Genomic DNA, 20594 nt, shown 5'->3' with positions numbered 1-20594 from the left:
CCAACAAAGGTTGGTGTCTGCGCCTGCACTTTAGACCCGTGTATTGCTTGGTGCGTGCACTCCCAAAAAGTAGTAATCACTCAAGATAATGAAAAAAGGAGGCGCACACAAGGCTTGTGTGAAAAATGTATATTGTAGCCGAAAATTTACAACAGAAGTCAGAGGTTAACTGGAGCAACAGACGTTTCGGACCTAGTCCATTCTCAATGTCTCCAGTAGCCAATTAACCTCTGGCTTCTGTTCTAAAATTTCGGCTGCAATATACATTTTTCACAGCCTTTTGTGCGCCTCCTTTTATTATCTCAAGTGCCCCCATTAGGCCACAGCTGCCCCTGTACGCATTTTTGATGTACATGAGATGCATTGCTTTTTGACTTTGACTTCGACCTCTGCTGAGATCGTGCCCAGGGAACTCATGGCCACACAGGTGTAGTTGGCTGACTGTTGCACATTCGTCAGCTCCAACACATTTCGGCCAATTGGCATCGAGTCCTCTGGTGTCAGATCCTCAGACCCGAGCATCCATTTGACGGAGGGCATGGGTGGCCCCACAGCCTCACAAGTGAGGTTGACACTTCCTCCTGGCATGAGCTCGTGGTTGGTGGGGAGGGTGTGGAAGCGAGGGGGCATACAGCACTCTGAAGAAGGATGGACAAACACAACACAAAAAGGTAGAATTGGCACAGGCTTGGAAGTACACATGCTGCAAAGGAAACATAGAAAACAATAGGACATGTACGTGTGTGCAAGTCCTCTTTCCTTTTTCAAATGTATTTTTTTTGTCTGCCACCGGATTTGACGGACGCCTCTGAGTAAACAGGGTCAGTCCCCTGACTCAAGCTCACGTCAAAAATGGTATAAGAGAGAAAGATATGTCAAACCCCGCCCATCCAATGCAAATACTGGAAAAGAACCACCCTGAAGTATCTCTCTCTCATATACGATTCTCTGCTCACGTCCTAATTTAGGCAGGCTTAGAAGTATACATGCTGCAAAGCTAAAGGGAGCAGATACAAAACAACATGCACATGCCTCTTTAGCCAGTTAACTGTCAAAACCCACCGGCAGGTTTGAGATTCCATAGAATTCCATTGTTGTAGAATTCTACTGAGCACTAAGTGGCTTTAGACAGAGACGGTTGTGGTGTATCTACCTAGCCTCCAGGGGCGCTGCATATGGTAATGAGATGTACAATTACATGCATACGCCAGAATAAGAATGACTGAAGTAAAGTGAAGTTCACGTAGGCCTACATTTATCCTCCGTGCATTATTTACATTCAACTACTAAGTATACAACATATTGGCGACGAGGATGGCGCATCTCGGTCTGACACCACCTCCTCCCTTCCTGCACACACCTGGGGATCCAGTGATGAGTTTTGAGGCTTGGGAGAGGATGTTTGAAACGTACTTGCTTGCATTGTCTGAAAATGAGCTGCCGGACAAGAGAAAGCGCGCCCTTTTGATCCATTGCATTGGTGTGGAAGCACAAAGGATCTTCTACACATTGGATTCTACAGGTACTACATACGCTACCGCAAAGAAAGCATTGACTACCTTCTTCAGTCCGAAAGTCAACATAGTTGCGGAACGGAACAAGTTTCGTCAACGTAGTCAAAACGTTGGTGAGTCTGTTGTGCATTACGTAGCTGCGTTACGTGAACTAGCTGCTAAATGTGACTTCAAGGCAATGGAGGATGATATGATCAGAGATCAGTTAGTGGAGAAGACAAACAGTGCAAGGATAAGAGAACGCTTGCTACTTGAAGATGAGCTGAAACTGAAAAAGGCGATTACGATAGCCTGCCAAGTCGAATCTGTTGTTGCCGATGCAAAAGCAATAAACAATAAGAAAGTTGATGCAGAAGTTGGGGCCGTGCAAGGGACTACTTTTCGTAGCGGAAGGAGACGCAACCCTCCGCAACAGCAACGCAATGCTGCGCGTTTCTCTGCTGCACGCGCCGAGTCTTCACATGCTGCCACCGGTAAAAAGTGCTACCGATGTGGATCGTCTTCCCACCTTGCAAATAGCTCCACATGCCCTGCGAAGTCCGTGGTCTGCAAACAGTGCCACAAAAGCGGACACTTTGCAAAAGTTTGCAGAAGCACTCCTACTTCACACGTGAATGAAGTTTCCAATGACAATTCCAACGTGGTTGTTCTGAACATTGCTGACGGTGCAGATATGCATAGAAATAAACTGTGGTGCAATGTGTCTCTTCAAGCTGCTGGCGGCTCCAGCACAAATGCAAACTTACTCATTGACACAGGCTCTGCTGTTTCCATTATTCCTAATGGCTTCTACACAGACAATTTCAAAGACATTGCTTTAACAAAGCCTACTCTCCGTCTTATGACATACACTAAAGAGCCGATCCCAGTGCTTGGCTGTGTCACTTTGGATGTGCTGTGCCATGACAAATCTGCAAAATGCAACTTCTACGTCGTCCCAGTCGGGGTACCAATCCTGGGAATGGATCTGCTTACAGCCCTGCAGTTGGACATTACAAAGCACAGCATCCAGAGCCCTACACCACCCTCAGCACAAGTGCAACATACACACACTACATCCACTGACAACAAAGGAGTGACCAACTTCATCCACAAAGTCAAACTGCGGCCTGAGATACCTCCAGTTCAACAAAAGCTGCGCCGCCTACCATTCTCCATCCGTGACGACGTCACTGCTGAGCTGGTGCGGATGGAAAAGGAGGGCATCATCGAGCGCATCGATTCGTCTCCGTGGGTGTCTCCAATCCTGGCCATCAAGAAAAAGAGTGGACAGCTGAGGCTCTGCACTGATCTACGAGAGGTCAACAAAGCAGTGGTGATCGACAGCCATCCCTTACCTCACATCGAAGAAGTGTTCCATGAGTTGAGGGGTGCACAGATGTTTTCAACTATCGACTTACAAAGTGCCTACCATCAGCTGCCCTTACATGCTGATAGCAGAGATCTCACAGCCTTCATCACACACGAGGGTCTGTTTCGCTACCTCAAAGTGCCATACGGTTTGGCGTCAGCTCCGAGCGCCTTCCAAAGAATGATGTCACACGTCCTGGCTGGTGTTAAAGGTGTCCAATGCTACCTTGATGACATCATCATCAGTGGTGAGACTCCTGAGGTGCACGAGCAGCGCCTCAAAACAGTGCTACAGCGCTTACACGACACTGGCCTCAAGCTCAACGTGTCCAAGTGCCGGTTCCGGAAGACAGAGCTACCGTTCCTGGGCCACATCATATCTGCTGCTGGCCTCCGACCTGACCTGGACCACATCAAAGCTGTCGCTGATGCTCCTACTCCTCACGATGCTCCTGCGCTCCGCTCCTTCCTGGGCCTGACCTCCTTCTACTCCAAATTCATTCCAAACTACTCAGTGGTAGTGGAACCACTGAGAGCCCTGCTGAGAAAAGACTGTAAGTACGCATGGACTACAGATGCACAACATGCTTTCACTCAGGTCAAAACACTGATAGTCACTAGCCCTGCTCTTGCATTGTACGATCCAGCACTGCCTACCATAGTGACAACTGATGCCTGTGATTATGGCATTGGTGCAGTGCTTACACAGTTACACGGTGACACTGAGAAAACTGTTGCCTTTGCCTCTCGCACACTGACAGACAGTGAGAGAAAATACTCCACAATTGAAAAAGAAGCACTGGCCTGCGTGTGGGCGACAGAGCGCTGGCGAACGTACCTGTGGGGCAACCACTTTACTCTCTGCACTGATCACAGCCCCCTTACAACACTGCTCACCACAAAGGGCCTTGGTAGAGCAGGTATGAGAATCGCCAGGTGGTCTGCCAGACTACTTAATTTCAACTACACCATCAAGTACAAGCGAGGCTGCGACAACGTGATTGCTGACTGTCTCTCACGCCTGCCGCTGCCGCATGCTGACATGGACGTGGAACCAGACACTGAGGTCGTGGCGTTGGTGTCTGACGACTTTGCTGCCATTACTGCTGCTGAACTGACTGCTGCCTGCAAAGACTGTCCAGTACTGCAACAGGTGAGACACTACATGCAACATGGTTGGCCACGTACACACAAAGGCCTTGATCCAGCCATCCAACCATACTTCAAATTACAGACTGAGCTCTCTGCACATGGTGACTGCATCATCCGTGGTAGCCATCGTGTGGTGGTCCCATCAGAGCTCCAGCCTAAACTCATACAGATCGCACACGACACTCACCAAGGAATCGTGCGTACAAAACAGAGACTCAGAGCACTGTACTGGTGGCCTGGAATGGACGCTAGTGTTCAGGCTGCCATCAAGTCATGTGTCACGTGCGCACAGCATGACAAGACAGCTGTTGTCAAAGCTGCTCCTCTGACTCCTGTGAGCCTACTAGTAGAGCGGCTACAAGGCCAATTTGGCTTGAATCGTGCAAATTATGATACAAGCATGAAACTTGGCAGGTATGTGCTTAAGACCAATACAATCAAATCTACCTGATTGGCCACTTGAAATGGCGGCCATTTTCCAAGATGGCCGCCAAAAAGGGCTCCAGAAATGGATTTATTGCATAGAATTGACCTAGAAATTTATGATAAAAGCATGAAAATCAACATGTATGTGTTTAAGACATATACGATCAAATCTACCTGATTGGCCACTTGAAATGGCGGCCATTTTCCAAGATGGCTGCCAAAAAAGACCCCAGAAATGGATTTATTGCATAGAATTGACCTAGAAAATTATGATACAAGCATGAAATTCAATATGTATGTGCTTAAGACCAATATGATCAAATCTATTTGATTGGCCCCTTGAAATGGCGGCCATTTTCCAAGATGGCTGCCAAAAAAGACACCAGAAATTGATTTATTGCATAGAATTGACCTAGAAAATTATGATACAAGCATGAAATTCAACATGTATGTGCTTAAGATCAATACGATCAAATCTACCAGATTGGCCACTTGAAATGGTGGCCATTTTCCAAGATGGCCGCCAAAAGGACCCCAGACATTGATTTATTGCATAGAATTGACCTAGCAAATTATGATACAAGCATGAAAGCACATGTATGTGCTTAAGACCAGTGCAATCAAATTTACCCAATTAGTCACTTGAAATGGCGGCCATTTTCTAAGATGGCTGCCAAAAAACTATTTATTGCACAGAATTGTCCAAGCAATTTATGATGAAATTCGGCTTGTACTGTATGTGATTAAGACCAATAGGCCTACAATCAAGTCTACTTTAGCTGCTACTTAAAATGCTGGCCATTTTCCAAGATGGCGGCCAAAAAGACCCTAGAAATTTGCAAATTTCATATGTGCAAATTGCAAATTTGGTGGAAATAATTGTTCACTCTCCTTAAATATGTTAGCATGGATGATGAAGTGATACAGATATTAAAAATGTTCTGCAATGACACATAAGCCACTCACAGTATGACACACAAATAGCATGGTGATGACATGCTAATGCCAGTTGTTTATTTAATATCAATGGAGGCAGTGCCAACCCTCATACGATGACAGTGCTGTAATAATATGTCAATAACAGCAATTTGTGGTTCTCTCGATATTGCTGTTAAACAAAAGGTACACCAGAAACAAGCATTGTCATGAATTTAGTTTATTTGCTCTGGACTTGACATTGACATGTTTGATTTAGCTATCACATAATGGCTTTGGCTTGTCAGCCTGGAACATTCAAAGATAAGAGCCTCCTCCCAGAGGCTGTGGAACATTCTGTGGAACGCAACTTCTCTAGTCAGTTGCACCCTCTACCCGAGGGTGAGAAGGCTGATCGTGTCAAGGCCACCTGGATCCTCGCCTCTCCTAATAGGACGCATTACACGTGTCTCCCTTGGGTCGGTCACCCCTTACTGTGTGTGTCTCATTCGTTCAGCAGGAGCGCGAGTGTCAATTGTGCTGCCTGGAGTGCTGTCCCTGGGTAGGGCGACCGTGGTTAGCTAGACCATACTTCTCCAATGAAGTATCTCAGGCCCCTGCTCGACCAGGATGCATGATCGAGGGGAAGTGTATCTTTGATGTCCCCCTTGGACTTTGGGAACCATAGTGTGTGCCCTCAAACGGGTATCTATCGGGGCTGGCTTGGCCAGCTCGCTGTGGTGGTGGTTGCTACTAGGTTCTCCGTCCGCAACTTGGACCTACGGCCCTGCTGGAGAATGGTCTTTTCTGCCAGCACGGTTGCACCTGTGGATGTTGTGTACTGAACATGCTGGAAATGCCCCCTTGTGCCAAGGCCTGGTTTGCCATTGGGGAATACCACTTGGTATTGGGGGCCTCGCTACACCTCTGTGGGCTCCACCTGCACATCGGTTACACCCAGACGGGTGGTTTCCGTGCCCTGGGTTCCCTCCAGTGTGTGCTCTCCGTGGTATTGAATGTCCGGACGCTGCCTTTGTGTGCCTGGTGCCTTTAGCCTCTCTTCTTCGGGTTCGGAACGAAGACCCTGGGCCCTTGGGCGGCTGTTGCGTCTCGGGCTGCGCGTTGGGTGAGCATGACGTTTATCACTGCTGATGGACGCTGCCTCTTCGCCTTCAACAGCTCTGGGCATCGGCAGGAGAATGGTCTGTGCCCCGGCCAAGCTTTTGTTTGCGCATTCTAGGTAAAGTCAACTCAATCTGGAGTTTTTCAATACCCATAGTGGGATGTCGAGTGTTTCGACAAAAAGAGAACTATAGGTTACCGAGGGTATCTCTGGTTCTCTGAGGGAGATGAACGAGACATCTCACTAGATTGCTACACTCACCCACAAGCTCAAAGGTTAGTTGCCTGAGATTGAAGCTCAGAGCCCAGCGCACCTGGGCTTTGTCCCCGAGGGGGCGGGATCCCCAGCTGTGCAGCTCATTGGCCTGACGGTATGGTTGAAAGCAAGTTTTGGCAAATGGTCGCGGGCGTTACCCATAGTGAGATGTCTGGTTCATATGCCTCAGAGAGCCGGGGTTACCCTCGGTAGCCTATAGTTGTGTGCCTTTTTGCTTGATTGTGTTTCCTTCTATGATGAAATCATTGGAAATTCAAACAGTGAATGTTAACATTGATTTGGGCCACATCTGCTAGATTAATTGCAATTAATGAAGTTCTAGTGTCTTCTTTGATGGCCATCTTTAAAAATGGCTACCATACATTTTCAAGTTGCAAATGAGTGGATTTGATTATAGGCCTATTGCTCTTAAGCACAAACACACAAAATTACATACTTGTATCATCATTTTTTTGCTCACCTCTGGGCTAAATTCAGCCTTTTTGTGGCCATATTATAAAATGGCTTCCATTTCAAGTGGCGAGTCAGGAAGATTTGATTGTATTGTTTTTTTTTGCACATTCATGCCAAAATTGATGCTTGTAACTTGCTTGATTAATCCTGTGCAACAAATCCATTTCTATGGTATTTTTTGGCGGCCATCTTGGAAAATCGCTGTCATTTAAACTGGAAAATTACTTAAAATGTATTGTGTTGGTCTTAAGCACATAACTGCCACATTTCTTGGTTGTGCTTGTATCATAATTTCCTTTCTCAATTCTGTGCAACAAATCCATTTTTAGAGTTTTTCATGGTGGCCATTTTGGAAAATGGCCACCATTGCAAATGGCAAATCAGACAGATTTGATCGTATTGGTCTTAAGCACATACATGTTGAATTTCATGCTTGTATCATACTTTTCTAGGTCAATTTTATGCAATAAATCACTTTCTGGGGTCTTTTTTTGGTGGCCATCTTGGAAAATGGCCACCATTTCAAGTGGCCAATCAGGTAAATTTGACCGTATTGGTCTTAAGCACATACATGTTGAATTTCATGTCTGTATCATCATTTTCTAGGTCAATTCCATGCAGTAAATCAATTTCTGGTGTCTTTTTTGGCGGCCATCTTGGAAAATGGCCACCATTTCAAGTGGCCAATCAGGTAGATCTGATCATATTGTTCTTGAGCACATACATGTTGAATTTCATGCTTGTATCAAAAATTTCTAGGTCAATTCTATGCAATAAATCCATTTCTGGGGTCTTTTTTGGCGGCCATCTTGGAAAATGGCCGCCATTTCAAGTGGCCAATCGGGTAGATTTGATCGTATGGGTCTTGAGCACATACTTGCCGAATTTCACGCTTGTATCATAATTTGCACGATTTTTCCTGTAGCCGCTCTACTATACCCGATGGCGCTTGGGAGAAGCTCGCCATCGACATCGTTGGTCCTTACCTCAATGCACCACCTGACTGCCGCTACGCCATAACCATGGTGGATTACTACAGCAAATGGCCAGAGGTTGCGTTCGCCTCTGAAGTGACCTCCTCCTCCATCATCAAATTCCTGTCCATCGTCTTCAGCCGTGAGGGTAACCCGCTGGAGCTGGTGACCGACAACGGTTCAGTGTTTGTCTCTGCTGAATTCGAATCCTTCCTCGCCAGCCGAGACATCAAACACCTCCGCAGTTCAGTCTACTACCCACAATGCAACGGAGAAGTTGAGAGATGGAACAGAGTACTCAAAGACTGTCTTCAAACTGCAGACATTGAAGGCAGACCATGGAAGCAGTTTGTCACTGACTTTCTTTTCTCCTACCGTGCTACACCACACTCACTCACACAAGTGTCACCTGCTGAACTCCTGCATGGCCGCCCTCTGAACACAAAGCTGAACATCAGAGGCCTGCCTACAACTCCCAAAACACATGACCATGCCGCACTCAGAGACACTGTTCATGCAAAACAGGTCAAAGCGAAGGAATACACAGATCGACGCCGCAGTGCACAGGCTTCAACCTTCAAGGTTGGTGACTTTGTGCGCATCAAAAAGCCTGTGCTGGTCAGAAAAGGTGCTCGCAAGTTCACAGCACCCATTCAGATCACTGCTCAGAAAGGTCCTGCAACCTTTCTCCTCTCGGATGGCAAAGTGTGGAATGCCAGCCACCTTGCCTTTGCTCCTCCAGACACTGTGCCTGTGACTTTGACTCCACAGCAGCCTGACGAGGCACCTCCTGCTGCTGTGCCTTTTCGGAGACATGTCCGTCCTCCGGAGTGGCATAAGGATTATGTCACATAAAAAAAGAGAGAGAGAGGAAATGTGATGCTTTACAGTGCATTGTTGTTTTTTTTAAAAAGAGTTAAGTGCACTGTACAAATAAGAGATTCAATGTGTTTAACTGTACATTGTCTTGCTACAATAATACTAATGTGTTAATGTTAAGTTGTTACAAATTCTGCATTGTTATGCTCAGAGAGAAATTAAGTGCAGCGTTATTCTTCAGCGTTACAGGTAGTTACACTGTTTATCTACAGATCAGTTCTGTGTCAGGTACAGTATTATGTGCAGTATACTTTAATGTACTGATCGTATTGCTGTCATGCCTCCTTAACATTTTAATTTGGCACTACTGTTATGCCATGAGTTTTCCCAGTTTAAATTCTCAGTGAAATGCATTCTTCTTAAGAAAAGGGGAATATGTGGTGTATCTACCTAGCCTCCAGGGGCGCTGCATATGGTAATGAGATGTACAATTACATGCATACGCCAGAATAAGAATGACTGAAGTAAAGTGAAGTTCACGTACATTTATCCTCCGTGCATTATTTACATTTTACTACTAAGTATACAACAACGGTCTAACAAGCAACAGTATCTCTGCTTTAGACTAAGGGTTGTGGGTGTGTTCTGACTGTCACGCCAAGAAGACTGGCTCTTTAGTGTAGCGGTCAAAGCCTCAGTTTACTACCACAGAAGGTCCGGGTTTGAGTCCTGCCTGGGCAACTCTACTCCCCTTTGCTACAGTACTGTCAGAGCTGGTGTGTGGAAGACCTTACAATTGATACAATTGATGTACTGTACTATTTTGCTGATATAGACAGCTCTCTTCAATTACCTTCTATTATTTCCTTCATCAGATGAGAGCACGAGAACAAAGGGCAAACTGCCAACTCATGTCTTACCTCTCACATAAAGGTTGGCTGGGGCAGAGAAGCGAACACCCTGAGAGTTGGATGCTGCACACTCGTACTGCCCCTGGTCTGTTTCGTCTGAGTTTTCAATCTGCAAAGCACCTAGAGAGTCACACACACACACACACACACACACACACACACACACACACACACACACGGGTAGTGATGGGGAACTTGAAGCGAGGCTTCGAAGCCTGCTTCGAGCAAAAGTGGGCGTAACATATGAAGCCTTGCTTCGAGGCTTGTGTCGGCAACGTAAAAACCACGTGGCAATGCCAGATGAGGCTTCACATTTTGCGAGGCGTGTGGAGGTTTCATTGCGCGCCGCTACCCAAACGAGCTTTCTGCGCCTCGGAGCACTTCTCAAGTTTTCAAGATTTGTTGTGTGTGTGTTAAGACTGGATATGTAGGCTAGTGACTTTGATTTGGTTCCACTCTGCAATAAATTCAGCTCATGCCGTAGATTGACCCAAATGTCAAAATGATCTATGCACCTCCAATTCCCTTTTGAAGTAGTTTTTCAAAGTGAGACGCTTCCGAAGACGAGGTGGGAAATTGTTTTAGTTCTACAGCTAAGCAACCATAAACGAGACAGCAGTTCTGTCAGCAATCATTAATACTAAACTAGGCCTACAGCTAAATAAGAGAGCAGACCTATTTTATTTATTATATGTTTTGTGCGGGTTTTAACAGTCTTTACCAGTTGACTATGTTGACTACAAGAAGGAATGTTGACTACAAGAAGGAAACTCAGCTGGACCGTACAGAGTCAAGCGGCTAGCGCAGTGGTTAAAGTGTCCGACCTGGGTTCTCAGGATCATCAGATCAAATCCCTGTAGTAGCGACATGATAATGATAATCCAACTACTTCTTGATTTCGCAGGGTAGCTTTCTAATAAAGTTGACCAAGTAAAACGTGACATCATCTGCCAGGATGGTATAGTGGTGAAGGCGATAGAATGCTACCTTAATAATTGTGAGTTCGAATATAAGTAGTGAATACCTGATATTTGTTGGTACCCCTTGAATTACATTTAATTCATATAATGTGAATTATAGTAGGCTAATATTTCTTTCTGGTTATTTTAATTGGCTGCTTATTGTGTTGCGTTTATGGCCGATCACTCCCAGTTGCGCGCCGACCTCCACAATGATGCTCTCTCACTTCCACGATAACACAGGGTCAGCGTTAACCTTGATTTTAGTGTCCCACCATCACGAGTAATTAATTCCATACACACACACCATCACATTTATTGAAACAGAACGGATACAAATAAGACGCGAGAAAAAAGTTAAAATTAAATCCAATGCCTGCGGTGCCAATTCATTGCACACCAGATGGCGCCAGTGAGAACTGAGGCTTCGAGAAAGGCTTCGAAAGCTCGAACCTTTTTGCATGAAAGCCTCATTGGTTCAGGAAGCCTCATTTCGCCATCACTACACACGGGCAGTGTTTTTATTATTATTAACACAGAATTGTGAAATGAGGGAATCATGTGACCTCTGCTCCCTTCCTTGTCACCAATGGTGTTCAATAGGGTAGAATTTTAAACACAAGCAATTGGAGTGCTTCTGGGTCTTCACCTTTTTTCCTTGGTGCTCATCAGTGTAGGGGCTCTCAAACTTGGTCCAGGTAGACAGATGCTTAGGCACTCAAGGCTGCAATTTATTATTATTTTTTTTTTACTTTTTATTTGGCTACAATGCCTACGCGTTCCGGCCCTTATGGCCTTCTTCAGGGAGCAGGTCACATGTATGCCACTTTTTAAAACAATCAGGTTGGTCACATGACACAAGTCACGTGATTAGCAGATCACATGAGAGAATACAACAACAAGGAACTTGGGGCACCATAAGTAAGTAAAATACAATAGATTTGTTAGGTTAAGTAAACCCCAGCTTCAAAGTAACAAATAATACACATATAATCATAATGATCTTTTTCAACAGTTAGTAGTTCAGCAGCAGTGGGAAAAGGCATATTTTTGTGAAATCATTAACACATATATAAATATCAATCACATCTCAGAGGAAAGGGGAGAAGTCCAGTTCAAGGTTAAGTCCTGGATATGTTGTTGCCTTTAGGGTATATATCCAAAAGGATTCCCGCTGTACCAGTTTTTTTCAACCTGTCCCCCCCTCTGATTGTTTTTTTTATGTGTTCTATGCCAGAGATCCTTAATGTGTCACAACTACCATGTCCAACATCTTTGTAGTGCACGGCCATGGGGTAATTGTGATAAGCGGTTCTGATGGCATATTTATGTTCTGCCAACCTTGTTTTCAGTTTCCGCTTTGTTCTTCCTATATAGAAGCATCCACATGGACATTCAAGTCTGTAAACAACGAAAGTAGTGTTGCAGTTGATAAAACTGCGTATTGTATATTCCTGGCCTGATTTTACATCCAAGAATGAGTTTGTTCTTCTCATGTTGCCACAGTGGTTACAGTTTCCACATTGGTGGTTACCACCTCTTGTATCCAGCCATGTTTTTGTCTGAACTGGTGGAAGATGGCTCCGCACCAGTTAGTCACTTAAGGTTGGAGCTCTTCTGAAAGTGATAGTAGGAGAGTCAGGAAGTGCTTCCCTAAGAGAAACATCACTGGTAAGTATGTCCCAATTCTTTTTAATGATTTGTTTTATTTTGTGTGCTTCACTGCTGTATTGTGTTACAAAGTACACTTGGTTTGGGCATTGTGCTTTGTCTTGTTTCTTATCCAGTAGCTGTTCTCTGGGGAGGCTTTTGGCTCTGTTATAGGCAGCATGTATAGTTTTACCATTGTAACCTCTTTTTAGAAACCTGTCAGTCATTTCCTGTGCATTCAGTTCAAAATCTTCATCGGAATCACAGATGCGCCGAAGCCTCTGAAATTGACCATATGGAATATTCTTAATCAGCCAAGGTGGGTGGAAACTATCTGCTTTTAGTATGGTGTTACGGTCTGTAGGTTTCCTGAAGATTGAAGTACCTGTATGCAGATCTCCGTTCAAATCTTTAGATATTTTTAAATCCAGGAAGCTGATTTGAGTGTGAGAGAATTCAAGGTTCAATTTTATATTAGGATTGGTGTTGTTAAGGTATGAGTGAAACAATGACAGTTCAGATTCTGACCCAGACCATATTAAAAGGATATCGTCAATATATTTTCCGGGTGATTCCATGTCAATTCACATGATTCCCTAGAATCTCCCCACATGACCCTCTCTGATTTGCCCGATATCTCACATACAGGTACCTTTTGATGTCAATTGAAAGAATACCAAGTATTAGCACCCTACGTCCAACGGTTGCAGAGATGAAGCCCTCCAAAGTTGGGGTGCCATGCCCACTTTTCAAGCCTGTGAATTGCATACAAAATTTACAAGCAGATTTTGACACCTCTGGTTTTAGTTTCAAGGAAGATACAGGCCTAAAAATCACCATGGCCCCTCAATATGACCCCGTCTACCAGATGATGTACTTACAAATGGCATGCCTTGATTATTTTTGGCTATATTAAGCCTTAAAAACTGAATTTGTGAAAAGCGTGATGAAGAGTCTTGCCATTTTGGGGTTCCAGAACTTGGACACTATGTATGCTTTGGGAGTTATAATTGATTTTCCATCATATTTGGGAACTGTACAGTGTATTCCAAAAAATGTAGGGCGCTCAGACTTTAAAAGATAAAATAGGAGGGACTCAAAAACAGCTTTGAGACAAAATGACCTTACGGTACCCTCTACTTCAGGCCTCAAATTAACCATGTGGGCACTTGATGACTGGAACGCCCTTTTAACCCCATGTACAGTAGCACTGTATCAAACATTCAAGCTTGGAAAAACTTTGTTTTTCAAAGTTCTTCATATTAATCTTGGCCTTCAAAGTATATGTTTTTCTCTATATCTTATCACAGTGTCTGTTTTGTCTGCTGCCATCTGCTGGTCTAAAAAAGTAACAACAGTGTAATATAATAAAACAAAAGGGGCTGAGAAATCTTGCCCATAATTTACCAATAAAGCACTGTAATTATACAGTATATTGCTATATATTAATTATGATTTTAACAGGCATGATGAATATTTCTAGTTTAAATGATTTCCTAAGTGTGACTGCTTAATGCTCAATCATGTTGCCAGTCCCAAGATGGCCTCGACCCTGCACTACATTTCTACCAGACATGGGGGTGGGTGTGTCCTGGTAGAAATGTAATCATGATTGAGCATTCTGCATAATGCTTGTTAAAATCATAATTAATATATAGTAATATACCGTAGAATTAAGGTGCTTTATTGATAGCCTAACGAGCTTATACTCTTGGGGCGTCTAGATTTCTAGGCTACTTTATTGGTAAATTATGGGCAAGATTTTCTAGCCCCTTTTGTTTTCTTACATTGCGCTGTTGTTACGTTTTTTGACCAGCAGATGACAGCAGACAAAACAGACACTGTGATAAGACATAGACAGAAACATATACTTTGAAGGCCAAGATTAATATAAAGAACTTTGAAAAACAAAGTTTTTCCAAGCTTGATTGTTTGATACAGTGCTACTGTACATGGGGTTAAAAGGGCGTTCCAGTCATCAAGTGCCCACATGGTTAATTTGAGGCCTGAAGTAGAGGGTACCGTATAGGGTATGAGCCAGAGGCCAAATTTTCACATATTGGTATCACCTGGGGTGGCAAAGTCCATCAATGTTTTTTGTAATTCTCCATGCCTGAGGAACATTATTTGGTATGATAGCCCTCTGGAAGTGGTAGCTTTCTTATATTTTTACTCACTTTTATAATGACAACCAGTGCATTTCGCAATACATGCCTGTATATGGATATAGGCATATGTAAGTGTCTGTGATGATGGTATATGTTTTTATTGATGTTACATCACATGTAGACACCTTAGGGATTTTAAAAATATACAGGTTTGATGGATAATGTACTTTCCTATGAATTATATAAGTCAAAATGTATCCGTCGTACACTTTTTCAGCAATATAATGCAAGGTTAGATTGATGCAGAAGCCTGTAGGAGGGTGGGTCAAATCCCAATGATTGCTATATCATATCTGTAGGGTGTGGGCATTAAGAAAATATATGGGTTTGCTAGTTTAATATAAATTATACACCTATTTAGGCCCAAAACCTATAACTGTCCATTGGATTTCAATGGAAATCAATGCATTTCAATGTAATGCAAAGCACATTACATAACTAAGGTATAGTGGAATGTAGGACGTTGTGAGATGCCTCAATGCACATTATATCACATCTACAGTGTATAGACCTAAGACAATATATGGATTGGATAGCTTACTACAAATAACCCACTTATTTTAGACCCACAACTCATGGCCGTCCATTAAAAATCAATGCATTTAAAAGTATGAAATCTTTAGGACTTTGCAGAGCTTATGTAGGGATAGAGGAAGTTGGGAGATGTTTCAATGCACATTATGAACCTTTGGAAAATATATGGATTAGATTGCTAAATGCACATAATTCAGGTACTTTAGATGCTGACCATTGAAATGCATTGCAAATGCAAGTTCTGCAATTACATTGTAGAACTAAGGTAGAGGAATGTAGGAAGTTGGGAGATATCACAACACAAATGTCACATCCAGTGGATCTTTAGAAAGCCTACATACATTATGTTAAATAATCTTTTTTTCAGTCAGTGGGCCAGGACACATTTAGCCTATATTTCTAATAAATTAAAGTGATGGTAGGCATGTGCTGGAGATGCATGCTAAGATGTCCTAAAATGGGCCAGAGTGTTATCGATACAAACTTGATCACGCTTACTTCTTTACATGAAATGAGATTTTCTTTTGGCAATTTTGTTTTGTTGAACCTCAAACCCATAAGCACTGGTAGTATTGGGTCACTCATGAAGTGAAAAAATGTTGCCTGGTCTCCTTTTGTCACATAGCCTACTTGCAGTTATGGAAAAAGTTTCCGACACCCTGTGGATGATTAGTTGATGGGCATGTGGATGTTATTATCAGAAAGTACTATTCAATGGCTGACCAGGCATATTAGATTTTGATAGATACCATAGTGTCTTGGTTGCAAAAATGGCTCAACTTGAGTGTACAAGAGGTGGACACTCAAGTGTTTGAAAACAATATTAATTAGGACAAGGCAAGAGGTCAAGAGGATATGCAACTCTCAGAATGGCATTTGCAAAAGAAGAATATTACAATTGTCAGCTCACTCACAGAAATGAGAATTTAATGACACTAACTGTTCAATGAAAAGAATGCAAATAGTGCATTCAGAATCCTTCACACATAACATGGAAATTGCACCTATGGTATGTTGTTTTAACAAATGTGTAATGTGTGTGAATTATAATTCACTATTACCACTATTACTATAACCATCACTATTATCATAATCAGCCAGGTTGGGCTATTATATCTAGTCTTCCGAAAACCCAGTCATGAAGAGATTCAGTGTTTGCGCTATAGCTGTACAGAAAACATGGTGAAAAATAAATGATGAAGTTAAATTTAGGAGCTGTTTGCCATTTGTTGGGTCCTGTGGCTTTCCCCCCATCCAATCAGCATCACTGGTGATTGCTGATTGCTGGTTGCTGGTGCAACAACTTGGAGAATGATAGGGGTAAGTTTCATGAACAGTTTCAATTTCTGAGTAATGAGTTGATTTTAGAACACATGACACTAAGGGCCTCTGGCTCAGTTCCTCTGGCTTTTGAGGGTGTCTTTGAACTTCATACTGTAAACCCTTACTGGGAAGTGACAGGGTGATCATACCTGTGCTTTTGGTGGCTGTGAGACGTTTTGGTGATGTATATTGCCACAAACCTTCTGCATCTAACCTCTTCAATGCAGACTTCAATTTCCCGGCTGCGATGTACCTTTCCATGGTACAATGTAATAAATAATAAGCTGGTTGTCTGAGGGCATGTGGAGGCAATCTCCAAAGGAAATGGCTGTATGAATAGGAAACTGAAGGATACACCAATATCTCCAGCCTTCTTGGGAGCTGATGCCTCATTCCCATTGCAGGTCTCCACTTGCACCAAGTAACCACAAGTGATGCCTTTTCCCTTACCACTGATCTCTGGACTCACGATACAGTATGTCTGAATTTAGTGTCATCTGTAGTCATGCCTTGTTGCACTGCAAGTTGTGAGATTGGTAATGGGCATCTTGAAACTTCAAGCCACATCTTGATGTAAGCTGAAAGTCCTCTTTCCAGTTACTGTTCAAATGGGGACTTTCTTAAATGGGGGCACATCACTGAGCTCATGGGGCATGGCGCCAAAGACATCAGCAAGATCCAGGAAGATTACATGGAGGTTCTTTTTTCCAGCTTTGCTGTTTGGGTAACACACAGCATGACCTGACACTAAATCCAGACATGCCGCCCCTTTGAACAGTATCAATGTGCATGATTGGTCATCCTTTGTGAAATAACACTGAAAAGGAGATTAATTTCCAAAATAGTAAGTGAGGAAATTGTGTTGAACTGGCAGATGTTCATTTGTATCCTTTTCCTTAGAGATCAGCACCCCACCTGCTCTACGCCCCACTTCACACTACACACTTCACATGCAGTCAATGATTTCAATTCACTTTGTGTGCTTCACTCTATTAGACTCAGAGGCAACAATCAATGCAAGGCACTAGTTTCCCTTGAATATCTTTTCTTCCTTGATGAATCATCAAATCCCTGTGAGATTCCTTCTTCCCTCCAGCATGTTTGTGGAGTTATATTCCCGCTGGTTGGTGTTCTCACAAGTCTGTAGTATAGTTATTGTTCATCATGTACTTACTCATTCTCCAACATCTCAGTCACAACACATATGAAATTAAACAGGACTCACCTGATGCCATTTCTGTCTGTATCATGATGTACCTAGTCTTATGTGTCTTTGACACTAGAGCACCCAACCAACACCCAACATACCCAGCAAGTCAGATTGTACGGTATGTTTAAAAAAGACACATTTTCAGAAAAAGTAATGGTCTAGTTTAGTTCCAGACAAAATGAAAATACTGTTATGCAGGATCTCCATGTACTGTTCTTGAAACTGATGTGTGTGCAATTGCAATCGCATCTTCCAGTTTTCTCCGTTACACTTTAGACCTACCTTCATTCTGTAATATAGCCTAGTTTGATTTGATTTTCAATGGCTAGATGAGTTTTGAGTCTAAAATAACTGTACTGCATATCAAGCCCATTTGTTTTCCAAAGGTCTACATAATGTGCATTGAGAGATCTGTCATCTTACATTGAGCAATACCTTAGTTCTGTAATGCACTTTGCATTACCTAGAAATGCTTTGATTTTCAATGGACGGCTATGAGGTTTGGGTCTAAATAACTCTGTAATGTGTATCAAACTGTCTAATCCAGGGGTGCCCAACCTATTCCAACTCGGGGTCCCCTTGAAATGTTCATACTTCTTCAGGGCTCATCACTGACTGAAAAAATAAAACAAAACATACACTACAAACAAATGTGATTTTGATTTTTAGAAAATGATTTCAAGTCCCACTTGGAATACAGTAAGGGCCAACCAGTGGGCCCAGGCCTAAAGTTCGAGAATCATTGATCTAGTCCATATACTTTCTAAAGGTCTACATACTCTAGATGTGATATAATATGCATTGGGACAACTCCCAATTTCCTACATTCCTCTACAACACATTTCTGTAATATACTTTGCATTACATTGCAATGCATTGGTTTTCATTCAAATCCATTGGACAATTATGAGTTCTAGGCCTAAAATAGCAACATACCTTATATTCAGCGATCAAATCCATGTATTTTCTGAAAGCACACACTCTCCAGATATGATATAGCAAAAGTTGCAACCCCCCTGGGGTCTCCCAACGTCCTCTATCCGTACATAAGTTCTGTAAAGTACATTGTACTTTGAAATGCATTGATTTTTAATGGACGGCCATGAGGTGTGGGTATAAAATAACTGTGTAATTTCTATTAAGCTATCCAATCCATTTATTTTCCGAGGTCTACACACTCCAGGTGTGATATAATGTGCATTGTGACATCTCCCAACTTCCTACATTCCTCTATACCATAGTTACAGTATGTAATGTGTTTGGGATAACATTGAAATGCATTGATTTCCATTGAAATCCATTAGACAGTTATGGGTTTTTGGCCTAAATAGGTGTATAATTTATATTAAACTAGCAAACCCATATATTTTCTGAAAGCCCACACTCTACAGACATGATATAGCAAGTCTTAGGATTTGACCCACCCTCCTACAGGCTTCTGCATCAATCTAACCTTGCATTATATTGCTGAAAAAGTGTATGACGGATATATTTTGACCTATATAATTCATAGGAAAGTGCATTATCCATCAAATCACATGTGATATAACATCAATAAAAATATATCCCATCATCACAGACACTTGCATACGCCTACATCCATATATAGGCATGTATTGCGAAATGCACTGGTTGTCATTATAAAAGTGAGTAAAAATATAAGAAAGCTACCACTTCCAGAGGGCTATCATACCAAATAATGTCCCTCAGGCATGGAGGATTACAAAAAACATTGATAGACTTTGCCACCCCAGGTGATACCAACTTCTGCTCCGGCCCATGGACTTTAGTAAGGTCATTTTGTCCAAAAGCCGTTGGAGGGCTTCATCTCTGCAACCGTTGGACGCAGAGTGCTAATATTTGGTATTCTTTCAATTGACATGAAAAGGTACCTGTATGTGAGATATCGGCTAAATCGGAGAGGGTCATGTGGGGAAGGCGTGTGAATTGACATGGAATGACCCTTCCGTAATATTTAATCTTCTCAGCAAATGTATTCAGGTTAGAGTAAACAAAAGTCTCTTCCCACAAACCCATAAATAAGTTTGAGTAGTTTGGTGCGAAGCAGGCACCCATGGCTGTACCTTTAATCTGCTTGTAAAACTGGTTCTGAAAAAGAAACACATTGTTATTTAAAGTCCATTCTGCAAGTTGTAAAAGCAGCAGGGGGCAGCAGGTCCGCTGGTCTGTACTCTAGGTAGTGGGAAAGAGCATTTAGTCCGTCTTTGTGGTCAATGTTGGTGTATAATGACTCAACATCCATTGTGACTAAGAGTGATGATCCGATGTTGGCAATCTCCTTGATCTTATTTAACACAGAAGTACTGTCCTGTATAAAGGAGGGAAGATCTAACACATGTGATTTAATGTAAAAGTCAACATATTTGGATGCTGGCTCTGTTACTGATTCATTGCCACTGATTATTGGCCTTCCTGGTGGATTACTCAAGTCCTTGTGTATTTTTGGAAGCATATAGAAACATGGAATTCTTGGGCTGTTGGACAGTAGAAAGTCATGTTCTTTTTGTGTAATCCAGTCTTCAGTCTTGGCTTGTAATAGAATTTCTCCAAGTCCTCTTTTAATCTGATCAATGGGGTTAGATGGTAGAGGTAGATAGTGCTCACTGTTGTCTAGTTGTCTCTTTGCCTCTGTGATGTATTGTTCTCTGCCCCATACCACCACGGCTCTTCCCTTATCGGCACGTTTGACTCTGATATCATCGTTTTTGGACAGCCAGTTCAATGCTTCTGTATCTTCTTTTGTCAAGTTATGTCCATTCTTTCTTCTTTTTGTTGTGAAAAGTTTGTCAACGTCATGTGTCACTTTTTTTTAAAAA

The 20594-nt window shown here is 42.7% G+C and overlaps 1 protein-coding gene across 1 annotated transcript in view; it reads right to left on the bottom strand.

Moving 5' to 3' along the window:
- Window positions 1–315: 315 nt before the first annotated feature.
- LOC134443468 (receptor-type tyrosine-protein phosphatase S-like) overlaps window positions 316–20594 on the bottom strand; it is a 33714-nt gene continuing 13435 nt past the window's right edge. Inside the window, exons 5-6 of the mRNA XM_063193246.1 lie at window positions 9923–10044; window positions 316–638 (exon numbers count right to left, since the gene is read on the bottom strand). Of these exons, the coding sequence (XP_063049316.1) occupies window positions 316–638; window positions 9923–10044 (445 nt within the window). The remainder of the gene's footprint in view (window positions 639–9922; window positions 10045–20594) is intronic.

Source organism: Engraulis encrasicolus, chromosome 2, assembly GCF_034702125.1.
Source record: "Engraulis encrasicolus isolate BLACKSEA-1 chromosome 2, IST_EnEncr_1.0, whole genome shotgun sequence".
Taxonomy (NCBI): domain Eukaryota; kingdom Metazoa; phylum Chordata; class Actinopteri; order Clupeiformes; family Engraulidae; genus Engraulis; species Engraulis encrasicolus.
The sequence above is the reverse complement of the archived record's forward strand: the minus strand, read 5'-3'. Positions and strand labels throughout refer to the sequence as shown.